Source organism: Nothoprocta perdicaria, unplaced genomic scaffold, assembly GCF_003342845.1.
Source record: "Nothoprocta perdicaria isolate Ctin4 unplaced genomic scaffold, notPer1 scaffold_101, whole genome shotgun sequence".
NCBI classification, from domain to species: Eukaryota; Metazoa; Chordata; class Aves; order Tinamiformes; family Tinamidae; genus Nothoprocta; species Nothoprocta perdicaria.
Genome location: NW_020454106.1, coordinates 1,139,124 through 1,162,267, shown reverse-complemented (window position 1 = coordinate 1,162,267; position 23,144 = coordinate 1,139,124). Strand labels below are relative to the sequence as shown.

The window sequence follows — 23,144 nt, the reverse complement described above, 5'->3', positions numbered from 1 at the left end:
TGCTTGATATGAAATCCCATCCCACTGACAAACAAGTTTGGCACAAAGCCTTATCATTTGCTGCTGGCAAACTCTTCCCAATGCCAGCAGCAAATTTTTATAGCCTTTAATCCCAAGCCCTCTCTGCATGAGTAAGTCCCCTCCACTTGAGCAGGGACTTTCTTACTCCAAACACAGTTATTCTACTCATTTGCCTCCTCTTATCCTGCTCAAAACTAGGCTGGCTGAAGAGTCAGCAAAAAAAAAAAAAAAAAAAAAAAAGAAAGAACTGAAGCTTATACGTCTGGTGTTTCCTCTTAACATCTCTTCAGCATTTGCTCTTCATTTCCTTCTCAAATAACCTCCTACTGAGTTAAACCAACACTATCAAACAAAATCTCAGTAACCAAGTCAACCTGCGGCGCTGGCATGGATCTACAAAGCGTGTCTAGATCCATCACACACATCTACTACTGCCCAGAGGGTTGCTGTGCCTTGGGCATGGCGTGTTGGAGCTGRCAATGAGGCCAACCACAGCCCTGAACCCCAAATACCAAATTTGGGTGCCAAACGTGCACACAGCAAATTTCTCTTAGGTGAAGAGACCCAAGAGCAAAGGATTGGGCAAAGCTCGGCATGAGCAAAGCGTTGGATGAAGCCTGGCATGACCAAAGGGTTGGGCAAAGCTTGGCATGAGCAAAGGGTTGGATGAAGCTTGGCATGAGCAAAGGATTCGATGAAGCCTGGCACGAGCAAAGGATTCGATGAAGCTTGGCATTCTACAAACCTTAAATCTTGGTGAACCTCATAGATATTCTCCAATATCTAAGTGGGGGTAGAAGACAGAGCCATGTGCCCTCCATACGGAAAGCAATAGGTTTGTCCCTCCAGGTGCTTTTTATGGAATTTGCCACAATTTGATTATCTCCCGCACAAAAAATTCTGGTTGAAATGGATCTGATTCACAAAATTAGGGGCTACTTCTACCTCCTCCACACATGCTGACTGTAATAAGCTTTGATTGTGCTGGAAAACTCACTGAAGGCCATACGTTCTATGCTGTGCATTTCTACACTTCGGGCTGTATTTTCCTCAAAACACAATCGTAACAGGATTTCAGCAAAAGAAGCTAAAAATCACTTTGAAAAAATGTCACTTGGGTACTTTTTCTCATTTCACTTGACCCCAATATCCACTTCTTCAGGCCTCCCTGCGACGTTCCTCAGTACAGACACTATCTGCTAGCAAGAACACGGGCTGTCCAGCTACCTCGTTGTCACAGAATTGGTTGAGGTTGGAAGGGACCTCTAGAGATCATCCAGTCCAATGCCCTGCTCCAGAAGGGACACCCAGATCACGGGGCACTCGGTCGCATCCAGGTGGGTTTCGAAGACCTCCAGAGAAGGAGACTCCACAGCCTCCCTGGGCAGCCTGTTCCAGGGACTTGTCCCACGTTCTCGGTCTTGTCTCTGCTGCACATCCTTCTCCGGAGCKCCCATGTGCACATACTCGCTTTGCCATTCACTTCCTCAGGAAGATGATACATTCAAAATCCTTATTTTAAGCAACTTAAGGGTTGCTCTGAACTACACGAGAAAATAAATCAGCTCTCTGTTTCCTTGCATCGTTTTCTTCACCACCCCAGAGCACTTCTTGGGGTTGAGATCCCAGTGCCCCTCTCCTCCTTACCACATACTGCCAGCATTATTAAAAGCCCCCATGGTTACGAGGACATAAGTAGACAAAAAGCAGAGCCTCTGTCCTTTCCTGCAGTCTACACAGTAGCCAAAATTGCAGACATGGACRTTTCTCTATTTCTTGCTGGTTGAAAACTGAAAAAAAACAGTCATCTGCTTCATATGCTAAGCATCAAACACGGCAATTGCAGAAATCTGKTTTTGCTAGAGGGGCAGGGACTGGCTTTCCTGGAGGCATTCTGCCAGAGGGGAGTTATTCCCATTAAAAGCAGTTCCTGTTTGGGAATGGATATGCTGAGTCTGCCTCTTTCTGCCCTGTAGGGAGCCGGCTCTTTCCTGGGAAGCACCAATGTTCCCGTGTTGCACGCGCACGGAATGAGCAGCTGTACGTTCATCCAMACCGTGCCTGGAAGCATCACGGGTGGATTATTTCCTGGAAACCACGTTCGGGAGCAGAGGCAATTCCACGATCGCCGCCGCGGCTCGGGGCTCTGCCAAGGCGGCACACGGATGTCACGGGGACCCTAACCGGAGCTGACACTTCTCCTATGTCCTCTGCCAGGTTTGCCGTGTGCCAGGACACCAAACCTTCTCCATCCCCCTTCCCTCCAAAACGCCCTCCCCAGCTCTGCTTTACCCCACTCCATKGGTAAAACCAATTCTCCCAATAACCACAGGCAAAAGGCAGCAGCCCTGGTGACACCAGCCAGCRCACGTGCTTATGATTTGGGGATTTAGATGTTCTGGAGTTGTATCTAATGGCTGCTGAACAAAACSCGCGGAGCCTGGCATTGCAAGCCGCATTCCTGCTTTCTTCGAAAGCCAGCAGTTAATGGCATTCAGCCTGAATCTAGAGTCATGAAAAYATCTTTATTAAGCATGTCAGGAAACGTAGCAAAACGCTGTGTTGAACAATTGGCCGTAGCAATGCTACTCGGTTCTGCAAAGCGAGCCTGTATCACATCTGATGTGTTACATAAAATATATGTCAGCATTTCCCTGGCAATAACAATACAGCAGCTTCCACAAAGCCTTAACACGCTGCAAACAAAACACCTGCAATGCATTTGGAGCTGTGCAGCTTACACACGCTGCGAGATACCCACATGTCTCAACAACCACACAAGAGCCTCGAATAAACCCACCCTTGTTCGTTACGTACACAYGGGGTGTTGGGGCTTCTTTTATATCTTTTTTTCCATGTAAAAAGAAAACCTATCGATTCTGTTCAGTTCTATCTATGCATTTTTGCACATAGATGTATTTCCACTGGAAGAAAAACTGGAGACATGAGCAAGGCAGGAGGACCYGAGCAAGAAGAGAGGAGCAGCGGAGTATTTTACAAGGCTTGAAAATTGCTGTGATTAGTCAAGCTAAGCGGGAAATCAAAAAGATTACAAAGATGTGGACGGTTCATGTAAGGACACGAGGGAAAATACAATAGTGAGGGGACGAGGAAAGCAAAAATATGAGATGAAAACAACAAGCAGAGAAGGGAAGTGGCTTTAAATGAGATGTGGGATTGCCTAGGGTCAGRGAAGAGTACCCGGAGCAAGGAACGTGCCCTTGGAGTTCACTGAGCATATGATTTCTGCTTGGAATTTCGTTCAGCCAGAGCTCTCTGCTGCTTGCCAGCAGGCCAGGGCCAGGACACCTCTCCCCACCACATTTTCACCCCAAATCCAGCTCCTTCCAGCACTTAAGCAGACAGTGGAAACCTTGAATTTAACCTGATCACAAAATAATTGACAGAGGCGGCTCCTCGCGGCCTCACGCCTGAGACACCAGCGATCCCAGGAGAGCGATGCTGAAAAGCTTAGGAAGCCTTTGGATGGGAAGGGAAAATGGAAATCCGGGCTCGGGATTCTCCAGGCAGTAAGGGAAACCCTGATGTCACCAAAATACTCTTTTTTTTTTTTTTTTTTTTTTTTTTTTGATATGGTTCTACCAAAAAAGTGGGCTACACAGAAAGCAGATTAAGGGAAAGCAGAACGGGCTGTTAACATGGGCCCCCTCTGACCTCCACAGACATTCCTCACGTTAGGCATTTCTATCTTTGTCCAAGAAACTGCTGCGCTTACTTATTTTAACAGTGATTTCTCCTTGGAGGTGACATGGCTGGGTGCTGATTTTGATGCATCTCGACACCTATCAGGGCTCCGCATCTCACGAATATTGCAAGGTGTCTCTCCTCCCCTGCCCCGCTCTGATTCTTATCYGCAAAACTGCATTATATGAGGATTTAGTCCTAAAAGGAACAGATTTGAGTCAGTCAGTCCTTTTAAAGGAGGGTTGTACCTGCACACACCAAGGGGTCCAACCTCAATATTACTCCTTTGCTACACAAAGAGCCTAAAAGTGAAATATAAAATATATAAGCAGAAGAATCTTCTCCAGAAGCTGYCCCTTTGTCAAAGTCGTCCATCTGAGGCTCCTCGGGGCTTTGCAGCGTGGGGACCACACGCCTACATGGATGCTCCACCATGAAGAGGCCGGAACGTTAAATAAATCATCTCGTGCAAAGGGAAGAGCCCTTTCCAGGCCTCTCCATAGCATCCTGGGCAGGGACCCAGCTCATTTGGGGATCTGGGATCTGGAGGGGACACTAGAGACTGAGAAAAAAAAGGGCTCAAAAAGGGGAAGTTTATAAGAACTCTAACAGGCCCGTGGGACTAGCAAATTTGCTTTTCTTAGAATAATTAGGGTCTCCCCACTAAATTTTCCTTGGCCCTGCCTTGTCTAAGGCTGGCCCTGCCAGAGACACTAATTTTGCCTGCCCCATCTGTTTGGATTTGCTTACTTACTAATTTGCACAACGCCTATCTCCATGGTGCCTAAGCGTTTTAATCACAGTGATTAACACCCTGAGCAAGAACAAAACAAAAATGGTTAATCAAAGGCTATTAGCCGCCTCTGGATGTCTCCACGCTGCTTTTTACACAGGAAGGCTGGTTAACCATCATCTCCCTGTAAGGTTTGGTCTCTGATTCACGTGCTCCCCTGGCAATTCTGCAGTTTGCCACAACCACATCAGGGATTTTGACCCATCTGGCACCTGGAGGGCACGATGCGTTCCAKCAGGGAATGCTCGTGGCTTTTCAGCTTGCCTGAAATGAATATTAAACTTCATAAATATAAAGCTCACCTCTTTCAAAGCCATCCTGAGCATCAAAACGGTGCCCAGTGTCCATGTGGGAATCACAGCCCCATGAGGTGAAAGTGTGTCCATAGACAAGAGATATAGGGAATGCTCTAGGAATGGGATGCTCTAGGAGTCAAAATGCCCTAACGTGCAAAATCTGAGCCCTGAAGGATGAGGACTCAGGTCTTACCTGTGTTTGTAAAGCCCTGTGTAATCCACAGCCTCATACAATCAGGATTTAAAACAAAAATGTAAGTGCAACTGCAGGGCTTCTTGCTCTACCTGCGACTTCGCTGCTTTCCATTGGGAACACAGACTAAATGGCTTTATTTATGAGTCACAGCTGTATAGGGTAAAGCATAAACACAGGGTTTTATTTTTGTTTAAATAGTTAATGTAACTAAAAATAACCAAAAAAAACCACTGGGCGCTTTCCTGCATTTTCAGTTCAGTTGCCTCCAACCATTCCCCCTGTTGTTTCTTGCTCTGAGATCATTCGATCCACCCGATGAGCTCTATTTTTCTTGTGAATTAGGGCACCACAGCTGCAGCCCTGGACTTTGGGCTCTGGGTTCATAAACCCCTAGTAAAAGCTAAATGCTGTGTAAAAGTCCGTGGGAGCCAGTAAAGCTGCAAAAAGCTGCGGTCCTACCTCGTCTCACAGACATCCGACTCTCTTGCAGTAACAGACAGTTTACTTGGTGCCAAACTAGAAGGAGATGAAATAAGCAGCATGAGGAGATACTCAGAAGTGTAAAAATTGGTGTGTTTTCTGCACAAACTCTCCTCTCCTTTTCCAGCAAACCACTCCTTCATGGATATCAACCTTTTTAGTTTTATCTTTGCTCGACTTAAAAAATAAGTGCATGTTTACAGCAAAACAGCAGTTTTGGGGTTCTTACCTCCAGGTGAAATCCTGTGGCCAGGACATAAACACCTTTTTTTTTCCTCCCCACCTCTCTTAGCATTTTAGGAACACTTGGATCCGTTAATACAGCATTATAAGCCATGGAAATAACAACCACACTGAATCAGTGCATCAGTAATTTCAAAAAGCTGGCTGTGCAGCTCCTTGTGTTGACTGTCACAGCTCCACGAGTTCCACTTGATCCTCAGGTGACCATCAACTGATATTTATTGTTTACTCTCTACGGCGGACAGCTTAATGCGATGAGATCATCTCTCATCTATTCCTTGCTAATGAACGTAATAAATAAGTACAGGAAGCAGGATAATCAATATTACACTCTGCTGGGATCCTGGAGAGCATCAGGTCTGCAATCCTGATGGAGATGAAGGATCTYCATGGGCGTGAGACCTGTTTAGCAGGGAGAGCATCTGTCCCAGGTGTTCCAGGGGACGACGCTGCTCCCAAAAGCACCATGAGGACATAACACCATCCTACAGCTTCACGTCTAAGGTGGCACACGAAGCCAAGCACTCAGTGAACATACTGCAATAATACTGTCAGTGTCCTGAAATGCAGCATGGAGGTGCTCAAAAACATGTAAAATACACCAAAAAAAAAAAAAAAAAGAGGGAGGGAAGACATCAAAAGTTCACATGTCAAATAAAAATATCAGCAAGACAGAATTGAGGTATTACACAAAGCTCTGCATTTCTCTTTAAGTGTCCTAAGGATTAGGCTTTGACAAGATAATATTTTAAAAGAAAAACGGCACTTCTTGTACAATAAATACAGATGGGATCTATTTGTACTTTTCCTTCTTATAATATAGGATCAGAGAACATTTCCAAGACCCTGAATTAAATCCCTGCTTCGCATCGTTCCCTGCTCTTAATTCAGAAGATTCCCTGGCCAAARGGATTTCATGCTGCCCCTCTGTGATGTAATGATATTCCTTAAGTTATCCACGACCCCTTCATTTTCTTCCTCATCCAGTTCCGCAATGACAGATCCAAGATACGAGGTGTCGAGGAGTTGAGCTTTTCCTTTCTTTTTTTAATTTTATTTTTTTAAACAAGGTACCACCTTCAAGATCCCTCATTACACAATTTAGCAGCCTCCCCGAATATAGTTGGCCAATATACTTTGTCCTAATGCCCTCACTCCCTTCTCTCTGCTTGTCTTGTTCCTGATTTCTTCTTCAAATTACAGCTGGGATCATAACCTGCTGCATCAGCATCACGAGGGTCCAGATTCCCACCAGACTCTGTGACAAGTCTTTGTCAACAYGTGAATCCAAAGGCTAAGGACTCAGTTGAGAATGTCTCTCTGCTTCCAAAGTTATTCCTGGTTTCATAGTCAACCTTTAAAATGACCTCACGTGTCCTGCTCAGCGGGACACACTTCTCAGACGGAAAACAGTATCTGATTCTGGGTGGGAATTAGATTCCCATGGTCTTGTTTTCAGCATCAGGGGTCTCCCACCTCCTGAAAGGTGCTCAGATCTTTTTGCCCCATTTCAGGAAGCATCAGATCTCAGTTCTCAAGTTCTCATGACTTTTTCTGGGAGAAACTGCCCATGTTTAAGCTCTGCAGCCTCAAGCTCCTAAGTAGCATCCAAGTCTTCAGGGAGCACAGCCCAGGATATTTTCTAAATGCAGTTCCAGCTGGGAAGGCCTTCGTATTAGAACACACCACAAATGCAAAGYAAATAATGCATTTATGCTACAGAAAGTCCCACAGCAAAAGAGTTTTCCCTGGGTGTATTTCTGAATTTCACATACTTAAAATACACAACAAAACTATCTAGTAACAAGGGACTGAAAACAAAGTTTAACCCAGCTTCTCATTTTACTGCAGACCAGGTACTAACCTCTAGGGAGAAAACCTCAGCAACTGCAAGGACCTTCAAGACTTTTCAGTACATGCCAAGCTCTCAACTTYTCCCTGCCCTCAGAGTTTATGAACTTAAATGGGTAAATAAAATAGCAAAGAGGCTCCAGAAGAAGTAAAATTTTCAGGACAGCGCTGAAGAAAAACTTGCCAAACTCCCCAAAACCTCCAAGGACTAAAACCTTCTTTCATGGTCCTCATTTTGAAGCTTTGCTCTTCACGTGGAGGATGCAGCGAGTTCGTGGCGCTCTGCATCGTCACTTAGCTCCAGGCTCCTCAAGCTGATCCTCAATCCCAGCAATGCCGCGTCCTCCTGGAGAGGAAGGCTCCAAGTTCTGCCCAGCCGAGACCATAAACCCATTTACACCAGGATGGATCACACACCCGGACATCTCACACCGTCAGTCCGAGCGCGGCAACCAGAGAGATGTCATCTGCCAAGGGTGATTTTTAATGAACATTAAGCTCTTTCAAGCCTCAGAAACTGTTTTCAGTAACAGGTAGCATCCAAATAAGCTCAAATCAGAACCCCGTTAATGCTGACATTTCTTTGCTGCTGCTTCTTTTTAAGTAGTACAGTCATTAAGGACCAGGGGGCTCCACACAACTGCTCGTTACACCCGTCGCCCCAAGGTCTAACACACTCGGTGCATGCAGGGTTTTCTTGGATCCACCAAAGGCGGCTCCATCCAAGGCGACGCGCGGCCGTGCCGGCAAGGACGGGGTTGCAAACAGCCTCGTGGTGGAAACGGCCCCGCTCCGACCCGAGCTGATACCATCCCATCAGATAGCAAAGCTCCCGGGGATACGAGAGCATCAGACTGCAGACTGACAAAGGCAGCAGATTGCTGCCTTCACCACGGACTCTCAAGGTTTTGGTCATATCTGCATCCTCCTGTCTGCACTTCCTCCCTGTTAACGACCAGCACAGCTGGGGAGATGCACAGAAACAGGGAGCGACATATAAAGAAAAATTACAGGTATGCTGCAGAGCTGGATAAACAGCCTAATTGAAAGCAGATTTCCTTTAATATAATTCTACTTTCCATAGGATCAGGAAGCTGAATGCATTTTTTTTTTTTTTTTTAATGGGTAAAAGCTCATTTTGGTGTTATCACTGGAATCCTCGAGCAGCGGATGCATGCCCAAATTTTCTGTTTGGGATGCTAAATGTTCAGGGTCATTCTCAGCTCCTCGGGACGCGCTCGCTCGCAGCCTCACACGCTGTACACCAGCTGTCTGTAAACCCCCCTTCGTTCGTTAGGCTGTTAAGTCACACTCCTATTATGAACCTTCTCTTTTGTTGCTCTCTTCCCAGCTAATTCTCTGCTGTCGGTGGAGGATTACCTTAAATGACCTCTCCTGCAACGCCTGAGCGGCAGCGTGCGCTTTGGAGCCTCTTAAGCTATTTGAGAGTTTATCCTCCGTGCAACTGCAGACCCTCAACATTTGGGTTTACGCGAACATGACTTTTCTGGGCAACGGAGAAGGAGCCTAAAGATCACGAACGTCCTGAGGACCTCCAGGGTGGGCAAGTCGGGCAGCAGCAAAGCCTCAGGGTTTTCAAGCCGCAGCCGAAGGGCTCCGAGAGTCTCCGGCTCACGAGTTATGACGCTGGGTTTCTCCTCCTTCGATTACCGCTAGTTCTCGCCTCCTCCAGCCAGGCTGTCTGCCCGAGGAGCCGGCTGAGCTGCAGCGATACCGGCAGCCGGGCGTCAGGCACCGGCTCCGCGCTCCAGACGAGCGATGGGAGAGCGGCCAAGACCCCAAAAAACCCGAGACTTTCGCGGGGATCAATGGCTGGATCCGACCACAGCAGACGATGCCGGAGGGGCTGGCAGAGTCAGCCTGGGCTGCGAGGAAGCTCATCGAGCGTATTCCTTACCCAAGGGCTGCTTCTGCAGGAGCAAAAAAACTGCAAACTTTGTAAATAAATAAATAAAAATAAATAACTCGCTGTTTTCTCGCTTCTATCACTCGCTTCTATGAATACCACAAGTAGTTCCAACCCTGGAGACGCTCTGTTTAAAAGAAAATAAGGAAMACAGCAATTCAATGCACTGATTGCACAGAAACCCCAGGTTTGTGAACAGAGAATAGTTCAAAGAAACCCTTTTTTGACCTACCTTGATGGTACTGCTGAAGACAACAATATCTACCCGGGAAAGAAACTGAATGCGCTCCCATCGGAAGGGAAAAATGGGGAAAGGGCCCCAAAGAGAAGACTGATAAATGCTCAGGGAGGATTTTGTTAATCTTGAAGRTCTCGAGCGAGACCGCAGAACTGCACCTGCTGTGCGAACACGAATGCAAACTTGTAGTTACAGTTAATACAGATTAAGCATCCTATTGAAATGTTGCCTCTGTGAAAGGGGATCGGAAGAAAAATAAATTTGTTTAAAGGTGACTGCTGTTCAAGTCTAATTGCTCAAATCCACAGTTTTACGACGGCGGAGCCGCCTCCGACGAATGCACAGTTCTATTCTGAGTGACTAACAGATGTTTTCACTGAGGATTTAGGACAGAAAGAATATAAATGCAATGATAATGGGAGCTTAATGAAGTTTAGTCTTCAGTTAATTCACACACCCAATTAATATGATACCCCAAGGAAAGTATTACCAAGACAAGAACCCTTTTGTTGATCGTAAGGGTCAATTCTAGGCAAAATATCCAACCTAAACACATGCATTTTAATTCTTTATTAAGGAACAGTAAGTATGCTATTAGAAGGCTATAGTCCTTTATGAGCAGTAACTTTAAAACAGTATATAAGAATCTAGCACTGGATCTCAATTAGAAATACTACCACTGATTGCAGTCCAGTCCCTGGAGGAGCTAGAAAGCTGGTTCAGCTCTCTCTCACAACGGGCCAAATTTCTGCCTTGGAAAACAGCACTGCCTAATGAATTTTCAATTGCTATAGCTCTATTCACACACTCCTACATGACAGAGATGAAACACAGCAGSTCCCTTCCAAAACATGATTTCACCATTTCCCCCTCAAGCGTATCCACTTAAGAAGGAGAAGGGTCTTTCAGGGCAAAATTAACACTTCTGGTAAATCTATTTTAGCCCATTTTTTACTTTGAGGGTGGTAAAGTCAATTTAGATCAAAATAAATGAAAGGGATGTGGCATTTCTACTTATTTAGATATGTTTGCTAGGTGTGTTGGCTTCCAAACCAGTGCTAAGAGCAAGTGCTGTAACATTAAAAAGAAAACCTAGACAGAGAAGGCAGAGGAAGCATCAGAAATTAAACTTAAATCCTAAAATGCAGCTTTTTGCTCTAGTTACACAGTTCCCAGCAACTCTTGTAGTTCTTTTTCACGCTGAGAACGCAGTCAAATATCAACAAGAAGAATGTCAAATATCAACAATAAAAATGTAAGAGCCACCGATAATTTGCCCTCGCTAGTGAGTAATTGGAGGCGCTTCCCAGTGACCACAAACAGGAGCAGCAGCAAATTACAGCGGGATCTGCATGTGCACAAAGAAAACACAGCGGAGTTTTTGTCAGTTCAAAGGAGAAAAAAGAAAAACAATAATGAGAGCCTTTAACGAAGTCCTAATTGTGCAACAAGCCACACCGGGAAAACCGCTTTTCTAAACGGAATTATTAAACTCCAGAGCAGTAAAACAAAGAGCAAAAACAGCCAGTGCATAAATAGCAGTGAAGTATCTATTTAGGTGAGGTTTTGAAGCGCAGCATTGAAGGATTATTCAGATAAATGGCAGGCTATCTAGGCAGAGTCAAAGCACTAAAACACCCTGTTTAATCTTAGTTTTAGCCTTCCTGAAATCTCTGCAGACTTTCCTGCAACTTCCAAGAGTGTCATGAGAAGGGAGCAAAGAGGAGGCACTCGCTGTAGGGGACATTTGTGCCTATAGATAACCAGATTTTAAAGCAGGGTGAACCCACCCATTTCAACTGCAGTCAGCAAGGCTCCACCAATTAAAACCAGCTGAGAAAACAAATACTTGAGCTTACAAATCCCAAGTTTTTTCACAACAACACTGGATCAGATCAGTTCTTTGGCAAAATCACAGACGACAGTTAAAGTCCTGGCTGCATTCATCTAATGAAGCTTAATTAAGCTGAAAAGCTATAATTACTTTTAACCTTAAATGACAGAGAGGTTTTTAACGTCGAACATACAATATATATGACATGATACTACCATGAGCCTTTTGAAACGAATCAATAACTATTAAAGCTGGATCCTATCAGCTACCACCAGGTATTAGTCGCTTTCCCAATATTTCAAGTATTCAGTTATTCTGAGATACAGTTAAAGCAGCAAAATGAAGTGGTCTCATACTGGCACCGTGATAAACAGGAGATTAAATACAAAACATATTTATTATTCCCCAYAGCCCCATTTTTTTTCATATCCATAACAGCGGAGTTTACTCGGATGCGTTTTATTCCAGGTCTAAAGTACACGACTGAAAATTAAAGAGGATGTTGGCTGAAAGACTTAATCTAGTGATGCCAGGGATAACACAAATGCCACGCAGAACTTAAAATAMGAGGATCGTCACCTTGGACGGCAACTGTAGGCTGCTTAAAAGCAGTGACTTACCCACAGAAGCGACTTTGGACTTCGGTTTTGTACTCGGTTGGGTCTGGGTGAAGGCAGRTTGCTTCAGGAGGAGGTATTTCCCATGTTAACCGTGCCCAGGATGGAGCATCTTTAACCCGTAGGGTCTGCACCTCAAAGCCAAGCACGGAYTTTACCAGAGATGCTGATAGGCAGGATACACTTCTATCAGCGGAGTAATAAAAGGTCACATATTCCCACCAGGAAATGAGATGTAAAGCAAACTAAGGGGAATATTTTCCTTCCAAAATTGTATCCTTCCTAGAGTCCCTCTTGCTCCTTCAGGATGAATCACAGGATCATTATGGTTGATAAAGACCTTCAAAATCACCGGGTCCAACTGCAGATCATCAAGTCTAATCGTAAGATCGAGTCCAACCGTATGAAGCCACCTGCAGACGCAGAAGTCCCAACCACCAGTTTCTGAGGTGGGTCTGATGTTCAGCCTCACTAAACCCAACTGCCCGAGTAACCCGGGCACTGCTGCCTCCTTCCCAAAAGAGCCCGTTTCCTTCCCATCCCCATCCTAACAAACAGGACACRAAGCATTAAGGCAGCCCCTCGCTATGACCAACTTAACGTACCAGCAAGAACCTCTATTAGGTTCCCAGCCTTCCTCGCTTGGGCCAGGACKTGTTGCTGTTGAAAGTCTCCCCGGAGGAAGGAAGAGCTGGATTTCCATAGTCGCTGCCTCTCAAGCAGCGYGCACTGCTCGACATTATTTCCATTTCTAATTAATATTCATAAATGAGCTACAATAGCGCTCCTTCAATCAGCAGTCACACGCCACCCACGCCAGATGAAAGGACAACTACACGAGATAAGCAGTTTATTGGATCAAAAGTCCTTTTTCGACGCAGAAACAGCTACTGCAACTGTGCAAAGCTGAGAGCATCCAGTCACGGGGGAATGCATGAAGCAAATATCAGTAAATCTCTCCCTTTAAACCAGAGATTCAGCACGGAGAATGCACCATGCAATTATTATGTTAATTTATCTGAATTCTTCAGGCCTGAGCTGAAGGGAGGTACTTATGTTTTTAAAAGCTGTCACTTCACGTCACTGAAAATGCCTATTTCAACGATACCGTCGGCAATTTTAAGTTTACTTTCCTGTCCCCATCCTTTCCACAATTGACTATTAAAGTTCGGGGCTAGATCTTTACCATATATGTTTAACAGTATATACTTCCCAGTTCCAGTGGCCTGCAGCAGTTTACGGGAGGTGAGGACCTTGCCCTCACCCCTCTCTCCAAAGTTAAACGCTTTGACTTTAAACTTCTAACTGCATCACAACTTGAATTTTCAAAAATGGTACTCATTAAACTTAAAAATTCACTTCTTTTCTCAAAGAYGTTGTCAGAAGCGAGCTCCTATTTCTCTTCCCCTCCGCTCAAGCAAGATCTAGAAGGTGCTTTTGTTACCCTCATCCCCAAACAAAGTTTATGTGGCAGAAGTTAGCGATCTCAAGAAATGGGTGTCTCCAGGAAATGTGGTCTGAGGATAAAAAACTGGCTGCAGGTCCTGGTTATGGCTGTGTAGGCAATAAATTAACTAAAAAGATACCTGACAAAACCATGTCAAGCCCATGCCGAGTGATGGGAACGATGCAATCCATAATGTAGCATTGCCTTTTCCACCAGACGGGAAGGTAAAAATTCCCAATGATAAAGGCAAAATAGTTAAAACAAGTGGAGAAATGTGCATTGCTGCACAGAGCTGTTCTGCAGCTCAGAAGCAGAGGATGGAAATGGGCTGCCCAAAGTAAAGCGCATTTACACCCATTGCCAGAAAGGGAAGGTATAAATATTTCTGAAGCTTTCTGAAGGCTAGTACTTACAGTCAGGCTTTGAAAGGGAAAGAATAAAGCAAAATATTCAATTAGAAAAAATTACTTTAATTGCAGGTTCTGTTTTATCCCGGCATTAAAGCAATAACGCGCCTCCAAATATTGCTGAGCTGGAATAGGGGGCTTAGTGTTACTTAGCATTTTAATATATGTTTGGGGGGTAATTAAATTTAGATCTGCATGGAGGTGTCTTCTTCCTGGTCCCTTTTCCCCAAACTCTTAAAGTCTCAGGTACATAGAGCTCAGAGGTCTGCAGATATAGAGCTGAACACATATTTGTCCATACCTGGAAGCCTGAACTCTGATGCTTGATCTTTTTCACTTTTCCAATCGAAAGAAAACTTCCAATTTCTGCACCCCAAGCACCAAAGAAAATCATCTTGGAATTAAATGTGTAACCATATATATTTTATAAAATAGCACTCTAATGCTCCATTAATCCCATGGGAAGGGATTTCCTATTGAAAGTCTCTGAACAAGTAGACACGCTCTCTCTGCAATGTGACAAGCCATGGCTTTCTGAATACAGCCTCATTTCTCCCTGCAACAGAAGATAAGTGAATATTATTGTAGGGAGCCCTTCATCCTTTTTAATTAAACAAATTAATATCACTTTGCCGTATCTCATAGCTTCTATTATCTTTTGTGAACTCTCACAATTTCTGTTGTAAAGACACATTGAAAAAGCACTAATTGAGATAATCTCTGGAATTCGAGTTGCTGCATTTTCAGTCATGTTTTAAAACTCTTTTTCCTTTGTTTCTGGAAAGCCTCCCAACTTTCCACCCATGCCAGACTGTTTACATTATTTAAATGCCTTCTGCTTACACCACTCTTTACAATTTTAACTTCAACAACATCGGCCTCCGTTGCTCTTTTTATTTTTTCCCTTCTCTTAGACATAACTGGGATGAGTTCCAATCCCAAATTCAAAGCCATTCTCGGTGCTTGGCTGCTGTCTTCTGCATTCAATTCAGCAAGGCAACATGTTGCTGCCTGTCCTATCACTCCGGACTTCTCACACGTGTGGAGGAGCCAAGCACAAAGAGTTAAACTGCTGTTCGTTCACCAGAGATGTGGGAGAAATGGCAATTTTGTAAAGCTCTGAAATCCTATGAAAACTCACGTGGATTCTCTCTGTCCTCTCCTTTAACAGCCACGAGCAAGTCACTCCATCGAGCATTTCCCTGCAAGGAAGCAGCTGAAAGAAGAAACACTGGATATATTAAGTTCTTGCCACAAACGCATGTGTAAGGGTCCATCTCCAAACCCACTGAGAGCTTCATTTCACCCCTGCTGCTTCCAAACAGCACATGTGTTTAAAGGCAAGGCACAAAAACTCACATCAAGCCACGAATTTGTGGAATTTCTACCTCCACCTGACCCAAAAAAGTATGGATAAAACATCCGTCCTTACTGTTAGAGAGCTGTGAACCACAGTGCTCATCATGCAGGCAGAAACATGCTCTTTTACCTGCATCCCACTGCTGCTGTATAGAAAAGTGGGTGAAATTTCGATGCCGACTCTCCAAGCTGAAGGAGACTCCAGCAGCCAGCCACGTTTTCACTTTGCTTTTTCCACAGGTTTAATTAAAAAGGTGATGAAGGCAGCACTGGGTGCCCGAGCCCTGTGACTCCTCAAGAGCTTAATAAGAGTTCTGACAAATGGGTGGAAATTTTAGGACAAATTCCTCCAGCATTGAAACGACCCAGCAGAAAGAACCTGTCAGGGCACAGAAGGGTGAAACAGCAGCGCAGACTATCAGGTTTTCCAGTTAAAGTGCAAATCTCTGCTGGGTTGGTTAGTTAAACCCTGTTCACACTAGGGTTGTGCAAACACGCAGGGTGGAACGGAGGAAGAAGAGGCACCAGGCAGGGGCAGAGGATGCACCGAGTATCTCCGTTCAGCTGCCAATTCTGCAAAAGATCTTCTGGGAGACTCCAGTCATTTAAGGACAGATTGTAAATATTTCATAGGTGAACCTGAGCTCTCACTGATTTCGGAAGAAAGGATATGTGAGGAGAGGCGCGGTCTTCCGGTCCCATTATGGTTTTGGAAATACATTTAAGATCACCTCTCTCCTTATTTTTGTCAGTTGGGCAAGGTCCAGCTTTGTGCGAGTCAAAACCTGGTCCAACAGGAGCGCTGGTTTAGCTCGGGCTTAAAGACACGGATGCAAAGAACAACATGTCCATTTGTACTGAAATAATGAAAGAAGACACAGACAGAGAGTTCGGCTATCCAAGCATGTGCACACTTTAGATGGGAGTACTCAGTGCACGGGTCAGATCTGCCCATGGGCAGACAAACAGCAACTCTTGAGGCTCAAGAGCAATGTAGATGTGGCTCCCGTGCACCTACAAGTAACCAGGAATTGGAGTATAGGGCGGTGAGCAACACAAATCCCCATTTTCCAAATTTCTGCTTTGTAGGAATTTGTGGCTAGCTGGCAAAAAGAAATAAATCCAGTGGTGGGAAGTTGTTGAGGGCTCGTCACAACCACCCTGGGACACCAAAAAATGCTCCATCCCATCCTGAGGTTGAGTTTTGGAGCATTGCTCCACTGCTGACCATGGCAGCCCCTAGCACACAGGATTCTTCTTGTTGTCCTGCTCGGATTGTGCTGCTCTGCTGCACGGGTGAGAAACACCCCAGACTGTCCCTTGAGTTGAGCATCTGCTAAAGATTCTTTTCCCTCTTCTCCTTTTTTACCTTTTTAAACCCAGTTTTAAATGATTCTGGCAACCAGTGGAGAGTGTTCGTCCACTTGGTCTTCAGCAGACCAGTCTAAGGTTCTTTAACACATTCAAGATTCCTGGTCTTCAGCAGCAACTAAAGCTTCTGCATCCAGTCTAACCAGCCAGCACTGGCAGATATCTTGTTTTCCCCAATTCCTCGAGTTTTTGCTTTCAAAAACATTGCAGTGACCTAAAGCACTCGTAGCAGACTCCAAATCTGTCTGGGCAGATCAGAAATAGGTGGGTCAATGAAATACGAGTATTTGGCACATGTTCCTTTTTGCTTATACTTTTAATTACGATTTCATTTTAGCTGCAGCACAGCACTAATCTGACTCATAGATCCTGCTACCTGAAAGCGTTCAGATGGCAAAACACTGGCTGCTATCACTGATTTTCAAGATAGCGAGCTGCTAAAAATCAAGCCAGGATACAAGGGAAGTAAAAGCAAACGTGAAAGCAAAGGGAAAAGTTACGTGAGGAATCCAGACTTCTCCACGGGCTCACCCTTATTCCCCCAGGAAAATTATACGTTCAGACGTCCAATTTCTTTTCCTCGCAGTCTCAAGGCAGCAGAAGTAGCTCTACTCCAAAGAGATGCTTTATCACCATCAGTTCTACCTACATCCTTTTCATTAAAGGAAATGCTCCCTGAATAACCTACATTTGTACTGAGAGGAGAACCACTGCAAGGAATAAAACCAGCTGAAAGCAAAATGGAAGTGTCTGGAAAGGTGGAAAATAGAGCTTGTAATTTTAAAATAGAAAAAAAAACCTTGGACATTTTTCCTCCTTCCCTTCACACCCTGTCTCCCCTCCATCTTCCACGTTGCCATTTGCATGAGAAATAAAAAACTACAGGGCGCCTGGAAGAAAGGCAAGAACATCAGAGTTTAATATGAAGCCAAACTGACTCAAAAAGGGATGTTATGGTCAAAGACCTTATGAGAAGCAACAGRGAAGAGAGCAATCTGCAACTCAGCTCCAAAACAGCAGCTTTCTCTGAGAGCTTTTACATACAGGATAAGGGGAGCCTGTGTCCCRTGCTCTGGGTGTCCTGCTGGAGCAGGAGGGTTGGACTAGATGTTCTCTAGAGGTGCCTTCCAACCTCAACCATTCTGTGATTCTGTGATCTCTGAAGATGGTCTCTCCAAACTATCAAACATCAGGGTGCTCATTTCCTCATCCTGAAATCCATGGAAAATTTACACCGGTTCCTGTAAGGTCAAAGTGAGGTCATGGGAACATTTCTGCTTCCCATTTCTGCTCCCCACCTATTGCAGTCCTCAGGTGGACTGACTGCAAGATGTCACTGTGCAACCAGTTGAAGACAACTCTTACTCAGCTCCATCCCAAGGTCTGCAAGGGAGCCAAACTCAACTTCCTCCCCCCAAATCCTGTTTATCCACACAACCATCCCCTGATGCCACTGCAAGAAACACGGATCTTGCAGGAACATCTCCAAAGGAAAAGCCTAGTGGAGACTCTGCCCTCCTGAGGCTGGAAGGGCAGATCTGCTTCAACATCTGTGGTTTGACCCCCTCTAGTGGGTGGCACTCAACAAGACACGGAGCCGGGCCACCACTCGGCATCCAATGGAGACTYTCCTTGGGCTCAAGGGATGGTGAACCCTACACCATCCATCCACACAACCTCCAGACCTGCACTTTAGATTCGATGTCTTGGGGATATGGATTTTTCAGGCTACAGCCCAACTTTGATGGAGGAGATGCCATGGAAAACTCTTAGAAATGGGTAAGAGTAGGTAAGGTTTCTGGCAGGGGAAGAAAGAAGGCTATACCCCAGATCTGGGTTTGGAGGGAGAAGATATTTATGATTTATCCCAGCAGTCTTCCCTCTGCCAGCTTGTCAAAATCTGACAAAACTCCGTACTATAAAAACAAGCTGTTAAAACTTGGCTAAAGGGAAAAACTTAGCTGCCAGACAAGCTAACCAGAAAAAGCTGGGAAAAAAACACTCAAGTGTGCCAGAACAGGCAGTAAATTTCAAGAAGGGATCTATAGAGCTGATCATCCCAAACTATGAGACTAGGGAAGCATCAGGTGAGCAGCTTCTAGCTCATCTGTCACTTGACAAGCAGATGTCTCCCACTCCAAGTGACTGGTGTCTATGCRTTGTAAATGCTGCATTCCCACATCATCTAATGTGGCAAATATCTAACTCAGAGCTCACCCCGGAACAAAATATTTTAGTAGAACCAAAACCCACTCATCACAGAGTCATTAAATACCACATATCGCATTTAAACCCATTGATTCATCCTTCCACCTCCAGGCACAGCAAAGGATGAACAACTCATAGATTTGGTCTTTCCACTAATAAACAAGACGTCAAGGCATCGCCTGAATTTTAGAAATTTGCCTTTAAAACACGCACACACACAAGGTAATTTAATGTCAAGATCCTGACAATTAAAAAAAAAAAAAAAAAAAGAGCACTTTTCTTCTAAAGGAGCTTTCAAACCAATTTTAAAAACAAAACCCACAAACATTACATTCAAGTCACAAACTTTGCTGTGACTGACAGTTTAACAGACACAGTAATATTTTTCAACTGATGAACATTCATTTTTAGCTCCAACTCCCCATCCTGCTAATCCAGTGGAATTCAATGACGCTTTATTTTGCGACGTTTCATTTTGCGGACATTTACGCCCCAAACCTTGTGTTTCGGGACAGCAGTCATGACCCACTAACCCACTTAGAGAAAGGTATATCTAATGCTAAAGTTACGCTCTTAATTGTCATAAACACAGCTTGGCTAATTAGCCAGGATATTAAAATCTCAATGCAAAACCACTTTTTTGTTGTGTTTTTTTTTCCCCTCTGCATTTATACAGCTGAATGAGTAGTTCAGTGAGAGAAACGGCCCTGGCGAGCTGAGGAGACCGACCTGCCTCGAGCCTCTTGCAGGCAAAACCCCAACATCCCTCCTCAGTGAACGCCCCTTCTGCAGCTTGGGGACTTACCATAAGGAAGGAGCTCAGCTTTAGCTGTGGGGATGTCATTTGGCATGATGCCGCTTCAAGAAACAATTAAAAATAACACATATACATGTATATATATATTTTTATATTGTATATATATTTTTATATTGTATATGTACACTTTTTTTTCCTGCCATGTACCCTTGGAGATGGGCAGTATGAGCATAGCTCTGGGTTTAAACTGAGCAAAATGTATTTAGAGTATCATTCAACTCCCCTCATCACAGTATTTCCATTAGCCCACCCAACAACGCTGCCTGGTGCAATTTAATTGCCAAAAATAAGGACTGAAAACATGAACAAAGACAGCCCCCCTCCAACAACACACATGAACAACATCTACYCCCCCCACGCTGCTGAGAAGCGAAGAGCTGATGCTATTAAAAAGAAGCCTAATATATATTTATACCGGGCTCCTTGCTGGCCAAGTCCAGGAAAGGAAGCCCCTGCAGGAGGGCAAATCGTGTGCGATGCTCTGCGAGTAAAACGCACATTACGTAACACCAAGAAGCCCTCGGCCATTCCAGGAGCGGGTTTCCCTGCAGCTCCGGCCTCCACGCGCCGTGACTTGGCTTCCAGCTGCAGAGCAACAGCTGGAACGGCCTCCACGTCACACGCAGCTCCAACCTCACGCACGGAGAAAGGAGGCTCGCGGGGCCCCCGACCTTCCTCCTCCATCCCCTCGTATGAACTTCTCACCGGTGGGAAGCGATTTAGCCGCYGGCAAAATCCCACTAAAAGGGCACTTCCCGTATTTCCGCGTGCTCCAGGCTYGTTTCAGTGACACGGAGCGGGTCACCTGTTTGATCCAGCGCCCCGGGGGCTGCTTTGGCCAACGCAGAGCGGCGCCGTGGCTAAATACACCCCAAATACGTCATCGTGGCTCTCRCCCAGCTCCACATGGGGAGAAACCCAACTGAATGGAGGAGCATCCGCATCCAGAACGGCTCCTGCCGGCGCTTGGGAGCATTGGGGAGAGAACAGCAAGGAGTCATGTACCAATGCACCTTGCTCACGTATATCCCACACGTACACACCCCCCTCCCAACAACCTCCCCGCTGACCACATATTAGCCCCCAAAGCATAAAACCACCCCACCGAACAGAACCTGGGAGGAAACGTGCACGAAACGCGACGTGAATGACATTGAAGACACAGGAGAAATATGTATTTTTGCTGTTGCGCCGCATGATGCCATGGGCTCCCTCCCTAGGTATGCATTTCACGCAACCTTCCCACGCAGAAACTCTCCCTTCCACCCCCCTCAGCTCCTTAAAAAAATAAATAAATAAATAAAAAGGAGAAATCTTTGATGTGTGTATTCATTTTTTTCCCCTCTCCAGAGCGGTGTCCTCAGAAGAGGTGTCAAGGCCCTCCCCTCCACCCACGCAGCCCTCCCCGCCAGGCTCAACCATGCTGTCTCCATCTTAACTCCAGCCACTTCTTCACCGATTTCATTAAGCAGCAAAGTTAACCCCTTCCGCCACCCCCAAAAAAAGAGGAAATAAAAAGAAAAAAAGCCCTTTCCCATCAATCGGTATTTTCCCTCCTCCACCTCTCCTTTCATCCGTACCCCAGGAGCAAACCCCATGCGTGGCGCCGGTGAGGTCATATTTTTCACCCCCGCCGATTCCTGCTGGGAATGGCAATGCGGGGATGCCGATAACCCCCCGGCCGCCCCCTCCAGAGCTTTCCGCCAGGCACTGCCATCTTCTCCCTCCTCAGGCACGTCGCGGGGGGAAGGATCTTCCTCCCCAAACCGTTTTCAAGAGCCTCAAACACCCAAGCGTCCCCTCCGCGTGCCCCACGCGCAGCCTCTTCCAGGCGGTCTGCCCCACACGTTGGGGCGCATCCGCCGCCCCGTGACGGGCCCAGGTGCCTCTCCATCCCGTCCTCCATCCCCACGGGACGGTCCCTGCGTGCGCTGAACCCTTCCCTCGCGCAGAGCCGCCTTAGAGGACACAGGGCCACGCCGGCTCCTCGCGGCTGTCCTTACGACACCCCTCGCCGCACGAAAACGCCATCTCTGGAGAAGCGCCCGCACCGACAGGCTTTCATCCCGGAGAATTCCTTCACGCCTCCCCCCTCCAGCCTCTTTTTGGGTGGGATAACGTAATTCCCACCGCTCTCCAGAGGACGCAGCCCTCCCTTTCATCCCCATCCGCCTCCGAAACCCGCTCGTTTCTTCCCTGTCGCCCACCAAGGTTCCTCCGGCGGGAACGGTGCCCATCTCTGACCTTCAGCCTCCCGCGCGAGCGGCCTCGGAGGACCCGGGGGGCTCCTGGGCTCGCCGGGGCGCCCCACAACCTCCTCCCCACGCCGCCGCCGGGCTCCTCAACAGGGGAGCCAAAGGGGGGCCGCTCCGTGGGGACTCGCTGGCCCCGGTGGCACCCCCTGCCCCGGCGCGGCGGCCCTSCCGTCCCGCGCGGGACTCGGCCGGGCCCGGGCGCCGCAGCGCGGCCGGGGTCACCCCCAGGCCTACGTCCCCACGCGGGGACGGGGCGCACGCGGTTGTGTCCCCCCACGCGCGTGGGGCGGCAGCGGCCGCCTTTGCAGGGGGGGCCCCCTCTGTGCCCTCCGCTGCGGCCCGGCACCTTTGGCACGGGGGGAACCTCCTCCCGCGGCGGCTCCATGGAGGGGAGCGCAGGCACCGCGTCCCCCCCCGAGGTGAAGTGGGGGACATCCCGGGGCACCCCATGCGTCCTCTCGAGAGACAAAGGGGGCGCCAGCAGCGTTTTGGGGCGAAACCGCGGGGTTCGGCCAGCCCCCGGCTGCGGGCGGCGCGGAGGCGGGCGCAGCCCCCGACGGGGCGCCCCGGGTCCGGCGCGGCGGGCCGATCCGGTCCCGCGGCGGGCCGATCCGATGCGATGCGATGCCGCGGCCTTACCTCCACACCTGTCCCATCTGCAGCAGGTGGATGACGGACTGCCAGACCCACACGGAGACCCTGCAGAGGCGCTGCGCGCCGGCCGCCGCCGCGCCGCGCCGCCCGTGCGCGCCCATCATGGGCGGCCCGCGGCTGCTGAGGCCCTGCACGGCGCCCAGCCCGCCGCCCGTGTAGTCCTGCACGAACCAGCGGAAGCTCAGGATCTGCACGAGCACCGAGGGCAGCAGCACGAAGGCGAGCGTGAGCGCGCACCACACGTAGTCCCGCCGGCCGTAGTGGTGCAGCGCGAGCCACACGTCCGTGCCCACGTCGCCCAGCAGCACGAGCAGCGCCAGCACGATCCACAAGCAGTCGAGCCACGGGCGCTCGGCGGCGCCGGCGCCCTCGGGCGGCCCCTCGGCGGCGGCGGCGAGCGGCTCCCCGTTGCCGGGGGGGGCGGC

The 23,144-nt window shown here is 47.3% G+C and overlaps 1 protein-coding gene across 1 annotated transcript in view; it reads right to left on the bottom strand.

The window, feature by feature from the left end:
• XKR6 (XK related 6) overlaps positions 1-23,144 on the bottom strand; it is a 193,944-nt gene that overhangs the window by 139,521 nt on the left and 31,279 nt on the right. The window contains exon 3 of the mRNA XM_026040986.1: positions 22,705-23,120. Coding sequence (XP_025896771.1) covers positions 22,705-23,120 — 416 coding nt within the window. The remainder of the gene's footprint in view (positions 1-22,704; positions 23,121-23,144) is intronic.